This window comes from Xiphophorus maculatus, chromosome 9 (assembly GCF_002775205.1).
Source record: "Xiphophorus maculatus strain JP 163 A chromosome 9, X_maculatus-5.0-male, whole genome shotgun sequence".
NCBI lineage: Eukaryota > Metazoa > Chordata > Actinopteri > Cyprinodontiformes > Poeciliidae > Xiphophorus > Xiphophorus maculatus.
The window spans coordinates 19,671,835-19,691,938 of NC_036451.1; the positions used below are offsets into that span (position 1 = coordinate 19,671,835).

At 38.4% G+C, this 20,104-nt stretch overlaps 1 protein-coding gene across 1 annotated transcript in view; it reads right to left on the bottom strand.

The window, feature by feature from the left end:
• The window catches only part of hcn2 (hyperpolarization activated cyclic nucleotide gated potassium and sodium channel 2), a 46,315-nt gene that overhangs the window by 20,191 nt on the left and 6,020 nt on the right, over positions 1 to 20,104 (bottom strand). Inside the window, exons 3-4 of the mRNA XM_014471180.2 lie at positions 16,667 to 16,828; positions 8,940 to 9,158 (exon numbers count right to left, since the gene is read on the bottom strand). Coding sequence (XP_014326666.1) covers positions 8,940 to 9,158; positions 16,667 to 16,828 — 381 coding nt within the window. The remainder of the gene's footprint in view (positions 1 to 8,939; positions 9,159 to 16,666; positions 16,829 to 20,104) is intronic.

Sequence of the window (20,104 nt, forward strand, 5' to 3'; positions counted from 1 at the left end):
CAATTACCATGGATTATTTTTTGCAATTTAAAAATGAAAAAAAAGAACAAATATTTTGAATAAAGTATGATTTACTTTGTCAAATTTTGGTCTGTTACTCTAATTGTTGTCTCTTTTTGTATGATAGAAGAGACATACAAAAGATGTCTTGTGTAACGTAAATATATGAAATAACTTGTGTAGTAGAAATATATGTTAATATTTCTATTACACAACTTGTGCAACATTTGGTTGATCATTCAGTGGCTTTTTTTACTTCATATAAAATATAAAGTAAAAAAAAAAATCTAATTTGACTTGAGTAACTAGTTCTGGGTCACATATATTTAACTCTGAAGCCTTGGGATTCATAATATTACATTTTATCCACATATAGCTAACGCCATGTGACTTTAGATAATATAATTATTTTTGCAAGGGCAATTAAATACTTTAATTGCTCTTATTACCCAAAACATAGCCAATTAAATATGGGTTTGAATCCTTAATATGATTTACAGTATTTTCAGGCAAAAACTGTAGTCAAGGCAGAAGGAAGTTTTCATAACCATCATTAAATTATCACTGGCTCACAACTAATGCATTAACAGCAAGATTTGATTATAATTTGAGTTTTAGTTGTTGTGCACAAAAATAACTTGCACATTCAAAGTGCAGATGAAAAAATAAAGTTAATGAAGTGTTTGAACCACCTAAAAAAAATCTTATAATTTTCATTTTATTTTAAACACTTTTTAATTCTTTATTAACCACATGCTGAAAATGTAACTGTAACTGGGTCTGCCAAAAGCAGAAAATCTGCAAAAAGCTTTGCAGATTTTCCGTTTCTTATGATTTTCAAATGGACTTCATTTATTTGGCTTTGTTGGTACATTTGATAAACTCAACCGTATCACATTTGAAAGCACGCCTGACATTTTGTTACACTCAGAGGCGGATCTTGTTTAGCTGCATCTTGTTCAGTCTGCTATGTTTGGGGACACTGAATTTACATGGGCCTTAAAATTCCAGATATTCAACAAAGTCCTTCCTACTTGCTGTGTGTCAGTAACAATAATGATGTGGCCAAGTTTGCAGAGCATCCACCTCATTTAGTTAAAAATGGGGATAAGCTGGAAGACTTCTATTAAGTGTTTCCGGCCACAGGATTCAGAGTGTGACAGTCTCAATTAAACTGGACTGACATCTCAGTGGCTGGTGGAGTAGAGGCAATCCGCTGGGTTTCTCAGCGTGAGGCTCAGATTAGTGGCCATGTCACTCAAAGCAAAGGGGATGAGGCTGAGACTCATATGACCTCACATTTTAAGCATTTTTATAAATATAGTAAATGGCAGAGTTCAAATCATCCAGGAGATTATTGTGATCAACGCAGTTTACGTCTTATGAAATATAACTTTGTGGCCCAAAATGAACATGAAGTGAACTTGAAGCTTTCCGCAGTCGCTGTATGAAACCAGCCAATTTAATATATTTGGGAAATTAAATCAGACCCTCTCAGCCTATGGGCTTAGCAGGAGGCAGATGCAGCAACGAGGGTTTTTTATGGGACATACACCCCTGAGTCGGTGGATTGTAAGTATGATGCATGGCTGTCAGTGTGAGCTGCCACAGAGGGGAGAAGTATAAATTGAATTGGGAATTTTATTAACGGTCCATGCTTCTGAGCATCATGGCTCAGGAAGTGATATATATATATATATATATATATATATATATATATATATATATATATATATATATATATATATATATATATATATATATATATATATAACGTGTTTGTGTGTTAGTTTGTGAGGACATTTCCTGGAATTTTAACTGAATTGTCTAATTGATTGAATAATTTAGGATGAACCGTATTGATAAATTCACACAAAACAGAGTTTCTTTCAAAGAAATCTACACAAAACACAAAGTGGGAGGATCCACTTTCCTGGATGAGCTGCAACTGCCTGATTTATTTTTTTACTGAGACCAGTGAAGACACAGTTACACTAATCCAACCTATTGAAAACGAAAGCATGCACCAGTTTTCTCTTCTTCAGTTTTGACAGGAAATTCCTATTCATATTATGTTTTCAAGGTAATATTAAGATGATTTAGTAACAGACTTTATGGGGTTGAGGTTTAGGTGTGAACTTTATGTGATTGGAAAAGTACTATCCCTACCGAAGCATGATGGTGGAAGTGTGATCCCCTGGGAATGTTTTTTCCACGAAAATAACTCTGGGAAGAAAACATGATCAAATACATGATAAAAAGGTGCAACTGTCAGAAAGATTTGGAGATTTCATATAGAGTGTGGTGTCATAAATGCTGCAAGGGAGAAACATTTGCGTAAAGTACGTTTTTCTAGAGGGAGTGTAACAGCCGTAATTGTGTCTCTTTAATATACTCTAGTATAATTAATGATGTCACAAGTATGTGCCACTGCTTCTCTGTAGAGAGCGTGGGAGAAACGTGCTACAAATGGACACATGGACTGAGACGGACATGTTAGCTCCCTAACTTTTAGTAACGTTACGGGTCGTTTGGACTCTGCTCATTTTCATGTTTGACAATATAGCGGCTGTGCAACCGGGCTTTGTAAGGTTGGCGAAGAGTGTGTTTATTAAAGGACAACACTGTGGAATTCCCAATACCAGTGTGGTTGTGAGTTTTTGACCGTCCTGATGAGTCTGACGCCTCCTCTCCTGCCTTAATTAAACACAACCAAAGCATTACCGGAGTCAGACAATACGCTGATGCTGATTATTAGTGTCAAGGTAAGTCACAGTTTTAAAACCTTCATATATAAAGTGATTTTATTTTTGATTTCGCCAATAAAATTCTAACATGTATTAAAATAGTTTTGCACAAATTAATTTTAAGGTTCTTAAGACAATAATACATTTTGCTTATGTGTAATTTGGGATTGGTGAAGACTAAAAATAGTAAAAACTTTTTTTTTTTTTTGCTGAACTAAAGTATTTTTCAAGATCACTGCTTCTGTCATGAGAAAATGCTATTTTTGTTAAAGTTATGTGATTCAGTTTTTAAAATTTTACTTTTACTGATTATTTAGAACATCCTTCACTTAAACTCAGTGGAAAGTAAACATCTGAACGACTTCCAAATAATTGTTTTGGAGCAGTTTTTAGTGAAGAGTTCAGCTGCAAGCTAAGATCAGTGAACCTTTGATCAAAAGGGGAGATGACACAGCAATCAATAAAACCTAACCCAGATCCCTTTGAGGTCTCAAGCTTCTGGGAAAAAATAAAGATACAATTTCTAAATTCAAATTTTAAGTGTCCAGGAAAAGTGAAACAGTGTTCATCTTAATCAAGGAAGGCCCCGGGGGACCCGAGTCTCCCGTCTCTCAACTATGAAGGGGAGAGAGTGATGGAGGAGTGGAAGTAGAAGTGCAGTTATGTAATGGCTAATGCCCCCTGTACATGTGTGGTGTTCCTGGCAGCTGGTGTACTGCCCAACAGCGCAAGGGCAAAGTGACAGATGAAACGGGAAAAGGCTGGTGGCTTGGAGATGGAACAAGGCTTGTGGAGAAATTTATCAGGGAGGAAACTGGTCTCCAGTACAAGAAGGAGGGGATGACAGAGGGACAATAAGGTGTGCTAATTGTAGCACTATTCTTTCTGTACCCCTACTTCAGAATGTTACTTTAACACAAACAAATACAAGGTGATAAAAGATAAGTACTATTACCTGCTAACTTTATAACAACCCTTGCAGTATATGTCCCATAAATGTTACTGAACAAAAACAAATCTTTACTTTGTCAAAAAAAAAAAACAATCAATGCCATGTTGTCAGCTCAACAAAATACACCAGACAATTTACATATCCAAAAAGGTCTTTAGAAAAGACAGCCGAAAAGAATCAACAGAACCTGTTATTAAGTAGAATTTTTATAAATAATTTTCCCAGCCAAGGATTTATTGTGAAAATTGTTAAAAGGTAAAGCTCTGAGACAAAAAATGTAATTCACAAAATAACATATTTACAGAACTCAAGGAAGATCCTGACCATCTGGAGCTGTGCTTTTAGTTCATATCATAAGTAGCAAAATGAACTAATTAGTGCTTCATGGGTGGAAACCAGCTGGGAAACCATCACTGAAGGAAGGGCAGTGAACAAAGGCCATAAGATAAATTATGAGAAGTTAAGAGTCATCTGTACTGCTAGACCTGATATTTAGTGGTTATTTACTAGGGCTATCTTTTCTGTTAGACAAAATTTTTGCAAAAACTAAATAATTGAAAACTTTGATTATATGGTTAGGGAAACTAGCTCATGCCTAAACCCAGCACAGAACACAAAACTTAAACCTCAATACCAAGCAAAAAGTGAAAAGACTGACAGAAAACCAGTGCTCCAAATTATGTAATAAGCTTAAGAGATTAGCTTTTAATTCAGACCAAAATCTAAACCTATTAAGGAATCAGAGGAAGTTACTGAAATGAGTTGTTAATAATTTTAACAGTTACAAAAGTTAGGAAGATAAGCATTAAAGCTAAGTTTCATAAAAGAAAAAAATAAATAAAGACATTTAGTTTAAAACTAATGAAATGTTTCCATCACATCAGAGAGAAACCCAAGGAATCCAATATGGCAGCTATTGATAAAAAAAAAGTTGTGAAAGTAGTCAAAGAATAAAAAATAAATAAATATCGGTTGGAAATCTTCGACCTTCTTAGTAAAACTCTCCCTGCCACTGTTCCTCTTTCTGTTCTGATCACAAACTAACCATGTAAATCAGGCGTCTGACTCTGAAAAAGCAGGAAACCTATGGGCTTGTTTGTGTAAAGCAAACAAGCCCATAAGAAATCCTCTCATTCTTTCATCTGGAGGCTCTGAGCCTGAGATGATGGTAACTATCACAGCTGTTATTACATTTCTGTCTTAACATGGCTCACAACGCTGACCGTTTACTTTGTGTTGAGTCAACATACGTCCGCGCTGTCATTAGCATTTACACTACTGTATATAATTAATCTGTTTCCCCACAAAGTTCAGTTCCAATCCAGATCCGCTCTGCGTGCTGTTCCTCGTCGGTTAGCGATGGACGAAAACAGCCGCGGGGCATCAGGGATCAATAGGTTCGAGAATGACTTGTGCCGGTTCATCCTTGCAGGGTGTTGCATCTCTGTTCATTATTTTTCTGCGGCGCACCACAAGAGAACAGGAAACAGGGTGGACGACAGGAACCGACGGCTGTGTACGCCGCAGCGCTGACAGAGGAGAGCCTCGAGAAACTGACAGAAAACAGACACCAGCTCGGAGTCAGCAGCTCTTTCGCCCCTCCTTTCCATTTTCTCTCGAGTCTTTATTAAACACAGAACTCTGCCTACAGCAGGAGGACCTCCTATTAGGCTCACAGCCCTAATGTCAAAGTGTTCAACTGGAAAGCAATTATACTGCTATTGTAGAGTAAGATTGTTTTGTTTTTTTGTCCTCGCTCACACAATGAAGCCAAGGAAAGGTTTCAAAAATGGATTAACTGGCATAGTGACAGAAAAGCTATGAAATTAAAGAAACAGTGAGCATTCTTCAAGAGTAGTTTTAGGTACTGCGATTCTAAATCTGAAACAAATCTGCCGTTTAGAAATACTGTATGTGACGTACAAAGAGAATATGAAAAATACAGTGAGGAACTTTTAAAATAACCCTTGACCACACAAATTTTATAGAGCTAATTAGTTCTAATAAATATGTAAAATATACAATACTATATTACAAGTGGGTAAAGTGAAAATGTAAAAATAAAGGGCAAGATGAAAGGGAAAGATAGGTTGGTTTAAAAATTGCGCAAGCAAGCATAGTAAGGTTAAAAGCAGAGACTAAGACTGTTTTGAGAAGTCATGATAAATTTGTGGCTCGCATTTCTTTCCTGAAAGTCACAGTTGAGAAGCTGGTGGTAAACAAACCAAAAACTGCCTCCAGGTTTGCAGGTGGCATCTTTTTAAAAATGATTTTATTTCATGCTTTTCTGTGAATTGAACTGTGGGAATTTAATGCTTGTCTTTGACTCAAACTGAAAGGAGGATTGGAGACAATTAGTGATAATTGTTAATTATGTTTTTATAAATGTGCTTTGCCTTTGACCTGTGTCTTCTAGAGTACTGCTCAGACGTTTACATACACTCATCCTGGGAATGGCTGTCTTATTCATTTTGGGGGGTTTTTATTATTAATTTGAGCCATTATGTCTTCAGGGTGAAATAGTAAAAAAAAATGTACAAACATGGAGGAAAATTTGGTGAATTAGTTGAAATTCATTTCACATCACCTCTCTAACACATGAAAAGGATCTGTTAAATAGGTTGGTTCCCATGTTTACTCATCTTTTAATCATAGTCCTTACATTTTCAACAGGATTAAGGTAGGAAGAGGGTTGGAGAAGTGCTAGGTTTGTCTATTTTTCATTCCAAAGCCAGTTGAAATTATTTTTTGTCCTGTTAGACTGCATTAAATTTATTAACCCTCCCCCTATCCCCATCCCTGACACAGAAGAAAGGAAAAAGACAAGTTACTTCTGGAGTGGTCAGAGGAAACAAAGAGTGAGATATTTTGAGGTTTATTATCTCAAAACAAGACTTGGGAAGAAGTTTTTAAAGATGAGGCTAAACTGTATCAGCTGTCAAGCACGGTGGTGGAAGTGGCATGCTGCGGGATTATTTGGTGGAGGTGCTGTTGATGGAATGGTGACGGTGGATGGCTACATTCACAGTGTTAGACTTCACTTCAAATCGGCAGGTAGATAGTTGTAACTTGGACACAGTCAGACAAATAAACATCAAAAATACCTTTGAAACTGAAAATTAACCTTTTGTAAAATCCTTGATCTCAGTCCTGTTAAAATATGGTGAGTTGTGTTTAAAAGATGGATCCACGCCAGGAAAACAGCCAATTAAAATCAACTGTGTCGTTTATTTTTTGCCAAGACTTCAAACGTTTGTCCAGAATTGTAACAGAACTTCATTCATAGCTACAAAAAGCGCCAGTTTTTCACAGCATACTTCAGCAAATTAACCAGATATAACTGGAGGTGTATATAAATATTTGGATATGTAAATGATTCTTAATTTTAAGAGTTGATGAGCGTAAATTTCATGCCATCCCTCTGATCACACCTATATTATGCTTGTAAATGTTATATAATGTAAACATTGGTAATCTGTTTCATTTTAAAAACCAGTCCAGCCACTAGTCAGCACTGTATTTAAATGTTACTGTGGATGCGGGGTGATATCATAACCATAAAAAGCAAAACGGGATCGCCGCAGACTGTCTTGAACGTGATGCGCCATTAATCGAGAACAACAAAATGAGGAGAATAAATCTACAACATGATTACAGTTCAGAGAGAAAATATATAATTGAGCTTTTTAAGGTTCAGAGTAAAGGACCTGTTGTTCTGATGTGTTTGCTTGGGACTCTACACATCACCCAGGATCTGAGGGAGCTAACAAGTCACAGGACACCCCTGACACAGCGGGGTTATAAAGCAAAAGCACGGCCCCCTTTTCCAGCCTGCAGACTCCACAAGCTTTGATCTTCTGTTGTACAAAGAGGCCAGATGTGCGCTGGTCCGGCACGATACGGCCATGAATATCGGACTAATGGAGCAGATGCTGTTTCCATCAAAGTATCAGATAAACTATTCTTTCTATTCATATCAAATGCCACAACTTTATTTACACTGTTGGGCAAATGAACAGAAAGTAATGTCTTCATAGAGGCAAACGGGGGCAGTACTGGGGGGTTACAGCCTGATCTGCATCTTAAGTCCTTTACACACAGACTGCAGTAAACAGTTGTTTTTATTTCTCACAAAGAAACTAATTACAACATAGTATTAGCTCAGACATTGGCCGGTTTTGAGAAATATCTTCACCTTGAGCGAATGAATAATTTGATAAAACAATCCCAACAGCAAATGGCTGGAGAATAACATTCTTAATTTCTTGGTATACGACTCCCTTTTTCAATTTTTGTTCATTCTAATCCCTGTTTGGGTCAGATTGCTCTTATAAGACAGATCATGATGTCTGATCAAGCCAAAAGACATTACGTGTTGGAGTTATTTAGTCACATTTCTTACAGGAAACTATGAGAAAACAGAGAAATCGCTTTAAATTGTCCAAGCAGGAACAAAATGTCCCACCTGGTTGATATACAATGTCGAAGACAGTTAGAGACGACAAATGGTACATATATATGAAATGCGGAAGGGGAAAAAATTAACAGCCCCTGATATCAAGTATGTTTTAGGTGTTACTGATCAGTCAGAGAACAACAGGCAGAGATAATGCCATGATACACAAAGGGAATTTTCGCGTTTCAAAGTTCCATAGACTCGGTTCGACTGGGGACCAAAATTGCAACATTTGCACGCTGCACTGTGTCAAACCCTTTGAAAAGCCTGCCTACTTCAGTGCTGGTGGTGAGATTACACCAAGAACTACAGAAGGAAGCAACACGAAAACCTCCGAAGAAGACATGAGCACAACTAACTTCTTTGCTAAATGTAAAAAAAATTGGAGTGTTGTCAGATTTTACTGGTTGTAGAATTTCTCTTTAGTCTTTAGTAAAAAAAAAAACAAAAAAACATGAGCACCCTTATACTCGCTCTTTTGTAGGCTTTTTTACCCAGAATACTCGTGATATACAGTAGTTCGATTCCTGCTTTCTTGATTTGACAAACAAATGGGAAACTAGACAACAAACCCTAAAGATGAAATAAAGTTACATCTGCTTTAATTACCAATATCAAAGCAACCTAGGCAGATCTGGTGCTTTTTTTTTTTTTAAAAGTAATATCTCTTTCAGTTTCTAATAGTGGGGCTCTGTGCTGAATCTTTGCTCTTAAGTATTAACCTAAACACAAACACACGGGTTGCTTGAGATGTTAGTTAACTGATTTGCAACAACATCCCTACCTTTTCCTGGTACTGCCGTCTCGATGAATCCAGAGACTGGATGAGGGCGGTTGCGTGGCCAATAAACATGGCGTAGCAGGTCGCTCCCACGATCATACTGAGCATGGTCAGCCAGATGTCCGACATGCTCTCTGGGGCTTGCCTGCCATATCCAATGCACAGCATGTGACTCATGGCCTTGAAGAGGGCGAAGGAGTAGAGCTCGCTCCATGAGTCGTTCTGTTGGAGAGCGGAAGAAGCTGGTTAGAGGCAAGTAGGTGCGGTTTTTGGTTTTATGTCAAGAGAGCCAATCTGGTGAGGCGTCATACTTTTATTCTCTAGCGAGGAAGCAGCAGCAGCAGCATGTACAAGTGTGACTGAAGTGGTGAAAGAGGATGTATGAGGGAATGAGACGTTTTATGGGTGAGAAATTCCTGTAGCTCTGTGTCTGCTGAGTGGTTCAGGTTTCGTAGAGGGTCTAATCATCGTCACTAAGCAGAATTGCCTTGTCCCGGCCGAGAAAGAGGACGTAAAAAGAGAGTTGTTAATGAGGAGAGAGTTGTTAATGAGGAGTCTGAACTGCCTTCTCCGTTTCTCTTTTGATTGGTGCTCGAACACTCAGCTGGCCCTAATTCTCTCATGTTGGACTCATTAGACGGCCCTTCACTGGCACCCCACTTTCCCTCCTTAAACAGCTGCTGTGGGCAAACCGCCTCAAGGTTACCTATGTGCATGAAGGGTGCTTCCTCAAAACCTCACAAGCCCTGAAGGCACTATTTGATCGGATAGATTCTTATCTGATTTGTGTTTCTCCAGCCTAATTTGCATTGAATTTGAAATTCAAATGGGCTCGGTTTTGAAGAGGGAGGAGGAAAATATGTTTGCAGAAGTGCAAATGGTTGAAAATTACCATTTAGTAAAGCGATCTGAGATGAAGTGAGGAAATAAAATAAAAACAATTTAGATTTCTGTAAAACAACAACAACAACAAAAACCATAGTGGTATGTTTTGTGCCTTGAAGCTGAGTCATCCTGTTATTAGAAAATAGAAAGTTAGAATTAAATGCATAATAAACAACATATTAGTTTTAGTTGCTCTATCTGTACATTTATTTTGTTTTACAGTGCTGCTATTTTCAGACGTATTCTAGGCACCCTGCACCAGACTGAGGCTCACTTAGACTAACACAGGTTGGGAAAAGATGTAAAACTGCTATCAGCATGCTGCAACACTGCAGGTGGATAAATGTCAGGATTAGGAACCTTTTACACATAGAGAAGTCACAGAAATTTGCTTCCTGATTCAGTCGGCTAAATCTGTCTGTCTCTGTTTCTGACTTTGTGATTTTGCTGTCCGGCACTGAATTTAGGAGCAAAGTGCAGTCACAAATAAGTGCACAGTAATTCATTGAACGTTTTTGTTCCACTGGGATCTGATTTAAATTTACCAAACATGGCACGCAACCTAAATGAAAGAGAGTGTTGCAGAATGATGCAACTTTTAGCAAAAAATGTCCCGCCTCCTGGAGCTTTTTCATACCGTGTCTTGTGTCAACCACAAACTTGAAGTGGTAAACCAACACAAAGTAGCAGGAATGCCATATGTGGATAGAATCCAACACTTTAAAACACCATCTCCAAAGTGACCCATGTTGGAGGCAGCATCAACTTGTAGGGATTTTTTTGTGTTGTTGTTGTTTTGAAAGTAAACAAAAGTTTGTCAGAGTTGGAGGCCGAGGATCAGGCTCCAGAGCAAACACAGCCAGAGTTACAGTGGAATAATATAAAGCAAAGTTTATTCATTTGTTACACCTGGCCCAGACAAAGTCGAGACGCAGAAGAAATGCTGTAAAATGCATACAAAGCTGGTAGAGACGTACGTCAAGAGTAGAGTTCTACAAGGTATTGGCTCTGGAACTGAATAAAATTGCACAACTTCTCAGAGTTTTGGTTGAAAGAAAAGTTCAGAGCCATGAAATTTGCTTCCAGTTTACAATTGTGAGCTACTTCACTTTTCTGAAAAAAATTTAAAATAAAATTTAAAAAATGCTTATTAAATACTTGCTAAATGAGAAGGCCTTTTTTTACAGCCAAATAGGCATTTCGAAAATTTTAAGATTTCTTTCTCAGTTTTGTAGAACAGCGTCGCATGAACACAAAAATGTACTCCGATGTGGCCTTCCTTCCAAGGTTACCTTGTTGAAAACACAGCAAAGATCAGATCGTTTGAAATATTTTTCACTGTCAAGCACTATAGTCGCAATTGTGAACAATTTAATTGATGTCTAAAGATTTGCCTTCTGGAAAGCAGTACCTTATTAATTCTCAGCAGCACAACAAATATGCATATGTAGATTTTACTGACGTCTTCATTTACCTGTAGCAGTTTGATTATAAAACTCTATACGGGAGAAACTCTCCTAGCAGGAGAATACAGCTGAAGAGTCCCTTAGTGTCTAAGTTTGAGTTAACAGCTGATTAAAACCGACAGATTGCACAGCTGTCTCTTACTGTAGGAAATTACAATCTTCAGAGTAACACAATAAACTAATTCTACAGAGATACTACCTTGTGTGAAGGCGGGGGGGGGGCGAGCCAGGAGGCAGAAAAAAACAAATGAAATTAGTTCTTGTGTTCCATTTTATTTGCTATCGGTCTTCACTGAGCTGCACAGATGATAGCTAATTGTACATAATACATTTAGGGAGGAACACAAAGGGACTTTGGGACATGGATAATGCATGGTGCAGTCGGGTAGTGACTGTACGTGCACACCAGCTCACGCGTCTGGGTGGCGGCTCTTCGACTCTCTGGATCTATCTGCTCATGTCGGTAGGCGACTGTGTACTTACTCCGAGTTAAGGTGGGCAGCTTTTCACTCTGAATGTCTAAAACCGACACGAGGAGTTTGTTTTACTTCAAAGGACACACATTTAGAATTTTAATATGTAAACATCCATAAAAATAGCTTGTTTAGATTCATAATTTAGAGCCACGGGGTCCATGTTTGAGTTTATAATTCAAAACTAAATGGAAACAGCATCTTAAGATAGCTTGCTGTCTGCTGGAGTGTGTTGAAAATTAACAAGGTTGCACAGAACAAAAAAAAGACTTTGATTTAAGCGTCACAGTAATAACTTGGTGTCACTTTCAGTGTCAAACCTAAACATTAAATTAATGAGAAAAACACAATGATATTGTGATACAGTGCATTTTAAAAGTATAAGCCTTGACTTTGAATACATTTTGTATATGTATGCATATTTTGTAAGTAAACCAACACAAAGTTGTGCTTAATTGTGACGTGGAAGGAATGGTATACATAATTTTCATTATTCATTTTGTGAATATGAAAGCTGAAATCCATTGCATGCATCTGTTCTAACTTGTGTCATTACTTTGTAGAAATGGTTGGCAGGCATGTGGGTTGTTGGTGTGCTGTCCAATCAGATTTCAGTATCAACATGTTGCCAGGGTACAACATGCCTACATTTAGTAAACAATATAGCAGCAGAATAGTTCTTCTAATCAAGGATCCATGTGGTCATGTATTTAAATACCCGATCTGAATGATGCATTTTGAACAGGAGGCTTGAAATCCAGTGTTATGTGAGACGCATATTGTTTTATAACTTAACCGTAATTATAACTTCACCATTGTCTACCTTTCTGCTGTGTTCCTGGTTCCTCGTAACGCTGATTGTTCACTAAAGTTCTCTAATAAACCCGTGAGAAAAGTATTTTCTGTTGGAAATGTGGTAATACGTGTAACCAGTAATACAAACAAACAAAAAAATCAACCTAAAAGATTCTAAATGTTGTGAAACATTAAATTCTTATTGTATAGATACCAAAATGGTAACAGCCTAAACTGAAATTATCTGATATACATACTCACATTTAAAAACAGACTTTTTTATATTGCTTAGCTTGCTGCATTTTACAGCTTCACATCTGTTTAAGCCCTAAAGGGTTCAAGTCTGGCAAATAACCCAGCAGGGCACATCACAGCTGTCATTTTGTGAACTTTAAGCAAAATGTAGTTCCACCCATGCAAGTAGGACTATTTGTAGTCCAGATATAAAAACAAAAAAACTGCTTCAAAGGTTTAATCTTGCACAAAGAGAGGTTTTTCTATAAAGTAAACTGGTTAATATGTGTTCTCAGGTTCTATTGGCCGTAACTTCTGCCTTATAAAGGGTTAAATACAAAACACAGAAGTGGAAAATAGTTAGCTGAAGTTCAACCATCTCCATTTTTTTTTTTTGATGAAGTAAGCTGCAATCATATGATTTAAGCTCAAAGCATCTTTTCAAATCTGGTTGTGCCAAGAATGAAGAAGACCTTTCATTTTCAACTATGGAAAGTCTCTCCAGAGATGAAAAGGTTGATAAACTGATAGACAAATTTCACTGTGGAACAATAAAGTATCTGATCCGAAAAAGCCACGAATAATCATTTTTTACCATTGCAGTCAAACATAATCTGCTATAGCGCCTGACCATGTGGCATGCAGGATGTTGACCAGATGGAAAAACCTTTCATTGAGTCATCAGTTCTGCTGAGTAGATCATTGCCTTCTCCTGTGTTCTCTGTAGATTCAGAATATGTTTAAGGACACGTCACACCCTTAACGTAAAATTTACTTTCTATAGGCAAAGGCAGGCATTGTAGTTTCTAGAGCACAACAAACTTGGAGTGGCGTACTTAGTGATAAATAAATAAATAAATAAATAAATAAATAAATAAAGTCTCACTCAGTTGTTACAGAACAGCAGATAAGCTCCTAATTAATTATCATTTATATAATTCATGACTTATCTAAACACATTTAGGGTCCAATTATTTAGTTTAGTTCGCTGGGTTGCACTGCTGCAGTTTACAGCAGGGAAAGCATCCAGCATTTCAGAAGTCTGTCTTAAACTATAGTATCATTGTTATCTGGTGGATCCTGGCCAGATAACTACGGTGGTCATCTGCACAAACACACAGCAACACCTCCACAAACTGATCTTGCACTTTCTACCTGTTCACACAAACCCTGACAGGCCTCCCAGGCCGTCAGATCACCTCAGTAACTGAATGAAACGAGGATATTCTTACCAACTTCGAAAGCCTGAGAGTGTTTTTAAAGTGCTTCTCTGGGTGACTGAATAAAACATTAATGCATAAACAAATTAGCTGTTACAACAACTCGTCTTCCAATGCAGTAAAATAAGTTGAATTCTAAGTGGAGCGTACAGATAGGAGGAGTGGGGAAGCAGCAGCTTTACTCTAATGTCACTGACTGAGCAGCCAATATGCCTGAGGTAATGTTGACTCGGGGTGGGGGGAAACCCACCTGTCATCATGCACATAATACAGAGTCACTTATGTAACAGACCATGGAGATCTGCTTTGTTGTGATGACTGAGCTGTTGAATCCTGCATGTTCATATACTGTTTACAAGTCAACAGTTGCTTCTTAAAGTGTGAAGAGGCCGATGTTCACACATTACAGAAAGCTCCAAAGTTGCACGTAGCAAAAAAGACGTGCCAAGCAAGCCACCAGGCCCTGCGGAGAGAGCTTAAGAAAGGAGACGAAAGGTTTAAGTCCAGCAAATGTCCAGCAGAGGCAGGCAGACGATCGGCCTGAGTTGAACCATGAGGACCACAGGGAGACAGGAAAAAGAAGTAGAAAACCGTTGGCGATTTTTCCTACACTGAATTCTGTTGGTCTGTTACATAAAATCCCAATAAAAACCTTGATGTTTGAAGTCATAAAATGTGGAAAAAAGTTTCAGTGGTTATAAGTATTTTTGTAAGGATCTATATGCGCTGTTGCAGATAAAAGTGTTTGCACCATTTAGTGACATTTGGCACGCAAATGTCACCGAGCCATGTGGAAGCTGACCCTTCTCTGATACTGGGAAACCGCCACATCAGCAAAACATAATACTGAAAGTGGAGTTGAATACCAATCGAAATCAAATACGAACACAGCCACATGAACAGAGACAACATCGTCAGATTCTAAAGCACGAGGCTTGTAAAAGGACAACACAGGGAAGAAGAAAGTGGCATGAAATCTATTCTAAATTTGGTTTTCCAGACAAACCAAGAGCCAAAGTCTATAACCTGACAAAGGTATTGTACAGAGTTGGAAGCGATGTACTCTGTTTTGCCACACACACACGGAGAAAAAACAGATGGATCGACAGAGATGCAATGATGATATTCTTCAAGGTCAGCGAGGATGCAGACATGTGGTGCATCACAGGAAGTCTCTCATTTTCTTTTACACAAACTGTGACAACATATCTATCCATATAAGGATTTTTATGTCATAGGATTAAACAACCTGATTGTGTTGAATCTGTGTGCCACAATAAGGAGACTGTGTCTTAGCAAATACTGTAGGACATTGGGATAACGGAGTCAGGCAGCTGTGAAAAGAGCCTGGATCTGACAAAAGCTACAGAGGAGGAATTATCCTGTCTGATTCACTTCAATTATAGGACGATTCTAGTTGCAGAAATGAACAGAGAAGGGCCATTATTCTATTTTAGATGAAGCTTAAAGTAACTATTGCCAATTAAAGCCTTGAGATTTCTCTTTTGATAATGTATTTCCAGCATGTGCACTCTGTCGTTAATATTATCTTAACTAAAGTTTTTCCAACGTTTTCCCTGTGTCTAGTCATCACTTCTGACTGATTCCCTGTCCCTTGTAGAAAAAAAAAAATCATTTCCACAGCATAATGCTGGCATTGCCTGTATTCATGGTGATAATGAAACAACTGAATTCAATTATTAATTAGGGAGGTGCACTGGATTTTACCAAGAAGAAATATTAGGTTCGTACTCTCTCAGCTCTAAAGATATAATGATTTCTATTTTCTGCCCGTGTAGCTCTTTTGTTCCATAATAAACTCTTAATGCTACAAACCCATCAGCACGCCATGCAGGTGTGTACGGTTCACAGGTCCCAATGTTAAGCTGGCCTCCAGCCACGTCAGCCATCAGCTTCCAATCTGTTACCTCCAAGGCAGAATGACAAATCTGATTGAGTTCTGTTTAAGTCACAAATGTTAAAGTCAGAAACAACTCCGGAGGCTTTGTAGTTTTTGCACTCTCGTTTTCATTTGCGTTAACATTTGCAATTTGTGTGTTTTTATGTGTCCAGTGGCTTGTAAGGTGAAGCAGGACATATGGGGAGCCTATGGTGACATTCTACTGGTTAACTGAAGCTTATTTAGTTTTTGATGAGACGGACAAAAACAGACTGTTTTGCGGAAATTAGCTATGATGACAAGAAATGTTAACTGAGAAGAGATTTTTTTTAAGAGATTAATTAGTGTCACTAACTCTCATATTAATGTTTTTAATAAGGTTTTTCATCAGTTACAGCTTTAGCTAACAGCTTTTCAAGTAACTAAAAGGTCTATCTATTTATCTCTGTGTAATACTTCTGAAGGAAAGCCTTGTGGGGACATGGCCAAACAGACAGCTTCAAGAAAAGCTCTTCTTCAGCATCTCCTTTTCTCCATGTTTTTAGCGAGAGCAGCCCTGCACACACGTGTGTGTGAAAGCTCCTCTTTGAGTGAAGCTCATTTTCCTAATGTGACTGCCTTTAACTCTCCACTTTGCTCCAGCGGAGAATGTGCTCCATGTTTTGATTGTCGCTGATTTGTTGCCCAACGTTTGTCGTCTGCAATTTCCGGCACGGGCTCATTAAGAAGCACCATAGAAACAGAGCACTCTGCTCACCACCATCTTGTTAAGTGACACCCAGCAGTCAGACGGGAAGTCCTGCAGCATGGGAACGAGAAACTGCAGACAGCCGTCCCAGTGGCACAGCAGCAGCATCATCCCGATCAGGTTGAATATTCTCATCACAGCACTGGCCAGGTCATAGGTCATGTGGAAGATCTGTCAGTAGGAGCAGAGATGGGAAGAGAGGTTACACAACCGGAGAGTTGGGAGGGATAAAGCGGCGCTATACATGTGATTTGAATTAACAATCATTGTTTAAACAAGCACAGTCACAGTTCGGTGAATGGCAAACACAGTCAGATCTGCTTTCACTGCCCTTCCAGAATGGTGTAACACATTCATAGGCAACAGATTTTCAAGCTTTGTTTTGGAAGATGTGGCTTTTATTTGACCAATCTACTCTACAGACTAGGTCTTCATTAACCGGAAAGCTTTTCAGACAGCAGCTAATTGTGAAGCCATAAGAGTGATTTTTTTGTTGTTGTTTTTTTTTTGAGGGGGGGGAACAAGTGAAATATAAGGTGAGGTACAATAATGAATTGTCTTTGACTCTTTGTCTTTGAAAGTTTTGAATACTCTTCATGTCAAACAAATCACATGCAAAAATCTGTAGCTGATGACTTAGACCACCGGAGTTCAACTAATATGGGCTGCTGACACAAAAATAAGATGCAACATCTATGAATTGTGTCTTGTTTGTAGATTTAGTCAACCAAAGGTACAATTATAAATAACAGTAGACTTTCTTACAAAGTACCAACAATGGTACAATGGCACAACTGTACCAACAATGTCTGGAAAAGTTTGATTGAGGTATTTTACATGTCTGAATAAACAAGACAAAATATCTGTATTTATTCTTTCTTTCTCTTTCTCCCCTTTTTTTTACTTTCTTCCATCCATCCATTCATCCATCCATCCATCCATCCCTCATCAGTGGAGGACTATCCATTTAAAGATGTGTAATAACAGAGCAAAATAAAAGCAAACAATTATTTGTCAGAAACCAGATAAAAATATTATGTTCCAATTCAGTTGCATCATTTCTAAGTTGATTTTACACATTACCAGACATTCACATCTTCTAAAAATCAACCAGGATTGGTGCAGGAAATTAGATCTAGGCTTATAAGAATGTGCTTTAAACAAACAAATGCGTATCTAGTACTTTTTTCTACATGTCACATTTAACATGGCACACTCATCTGCGGATAGGGACAGTAGCTTCGGTATATTCAAAGGTCTACTACAACAGGTTTAGAGTCAAGTCACAGGTGAAATGTTGTGAACCTTCAAAGAAGAAATTTTGACAAAATGAACATCTGGGCGATTTGCTGGTGCTGTTTCTCTGCTTAAGGTAAGAGTCTGGTCTCAGCCTGGTAAACACTAATCACTGCAGTCTCCTTGGCAGTCAGCCAGGTTGGGTTGCCACTGTGTGCGTGTGTCTGTGTGTGAGGGGAGGTGTGGCGGGGGGTAATATTTTACATGGTGTGAAATCCTTATTTAACTGGGCCAAATGGAGGCCTCACTAAATCATAAGTAAAAGTGTATTTCCCCAAAAGGGACAGGAGAAGTGTCCAACAGGCAGGCGAAGTAGGCCAGACACTGCATGTCTGCTCTATAAGTTTATATATTTATGTGTGGCTGAGAGCCCCAGCTCTGAGAGCCCAGCTGATGGCTTCTTATTCCAGAGCATGCTAATTTCTTGCAAGATACACATGAACTAGGCCGAAAGTGTCTGGAGATGTAAGGGATCAGGCACTGTCAGGAATTTTACAGCTGGGGAGCAGCGAGGTCGGGATATTCTGTAATTCCTCCAGGATCAGAGACCCTGCCAACAGCAACTGGGAGGTCGCTGGAACATTAAAACTGAAAATCATATTATACTCCATTCGCGATATGCATGCTGTGACGTTCAGACACAGACCTATCTTGGGCATGATCTTAGCTGCTAATGATGCACTGGAGTCATTTTTCTTTTCCAGGAAGCAACAATTACACAAAACACATTCTCTGTAACTACTAAAAATAAGTGCACAAGTTGGATTTTATTGTGAATTTACTCCTATCCACATAGGCTGGAAATTATACTCACAGTCTCAAATATATACATAAAATCCACTGGTTTTTGAATAAATGGCCCTCAGGAACCTGCACTAAAACCACATGCTTTGTGTTGCCATAGTCATGCCCAAGTAAAGTGCATTGTAAGTTCGGCTCCAAAGTAATGCGGGCTTCTCTTACCAGATCAGAAGAATAAATTATTTAAATAAGAAACGCTTTTAGATTCTGCAAATATCTCCAATGAACAAAGTTCTTCTTCTGTTGTACGTATAAAAATGCATAATTCACCACCAAAGCCGGTGCTTTTTCTGCCTTTTGTTTTGTTGTTTAGCATCTGTGTTTGAAAAATGTCCATTGACTTGATGACTTGGGTTGGTTAAGGAGAAGCAAGATGGACAAGATGTGGAGCTCACCCTTTGATTAGGCGCCATTCACATCGTGATTAATGAGTCTCCAGGACTAATGCTCCTCCTGACACCATAACAGCGCCTGGCTTTGTGTCACTGTCACACCACAATCTGGATCATAGCACTTCTCCATGACCACAACTGGAAGAAGGTGTATAAAAAATAATCCATTCCTTCATACTGTGTGAATGCTGGCCGTAGACTCAGGCTCTCATTATCCTGAAAGCAAAACAGCAGCATCATGTGGTTCCTGCACCAGGAAATTACCCCCTATGTTCTCACTGATGCTCATGACTTCCTTAGTGCGGGTTCAAATTTCTAACCATGTAAAACAAAAAAACAACTATTTGAGTCCTCAACTGGAAAAGGTTATTAAGATCATTACATCATTACAGCCCAGGTGATCTTCTAGAGAGCCCACCTGCAGATAAGTAAGCTGAGCACTGGGGGTGGGTCCAAGTCTGGATTGAGGTGAGCAGAGCAGAGCTTGCCTGAACTAAGCAGTTCAGGCCAGAGCCATTATTTTTGCTGCTGTGTTTGAATCGGTAATTGTGCCTCTTGCTGAACTTAAATTACCACTCTATAATCAGAGGAGCAGCGGCTTCTTCAGAGTGAGAGCACACACACGTCGGATGGTTTGTCAGACTGATCTGTTTGTGCGCAAATTAATAAAAGCACATGTGGCCGGTAAACCAGGCAGTAACTGTGGTTTGTGCAGCCAGGACGGGGCATATTATGGATGATAATGCATCTGTCCATTGATGAAGCTTATTTTCTCTGCAAAAGGATGAGTCATCCATAAGTTGTTTTTATTTTTGCTTTCTTGCATTATTTTAAGATTTTCTGACTTTTCAAATATCTCATTCATTTTTCTTTTTCTTTTTTTTGTGGCCATTTTAATCTGAATGTAAAAAACCCAAAGGTTAATCAGTGTTAAATCAAAATAAAATAACTTCTCAAA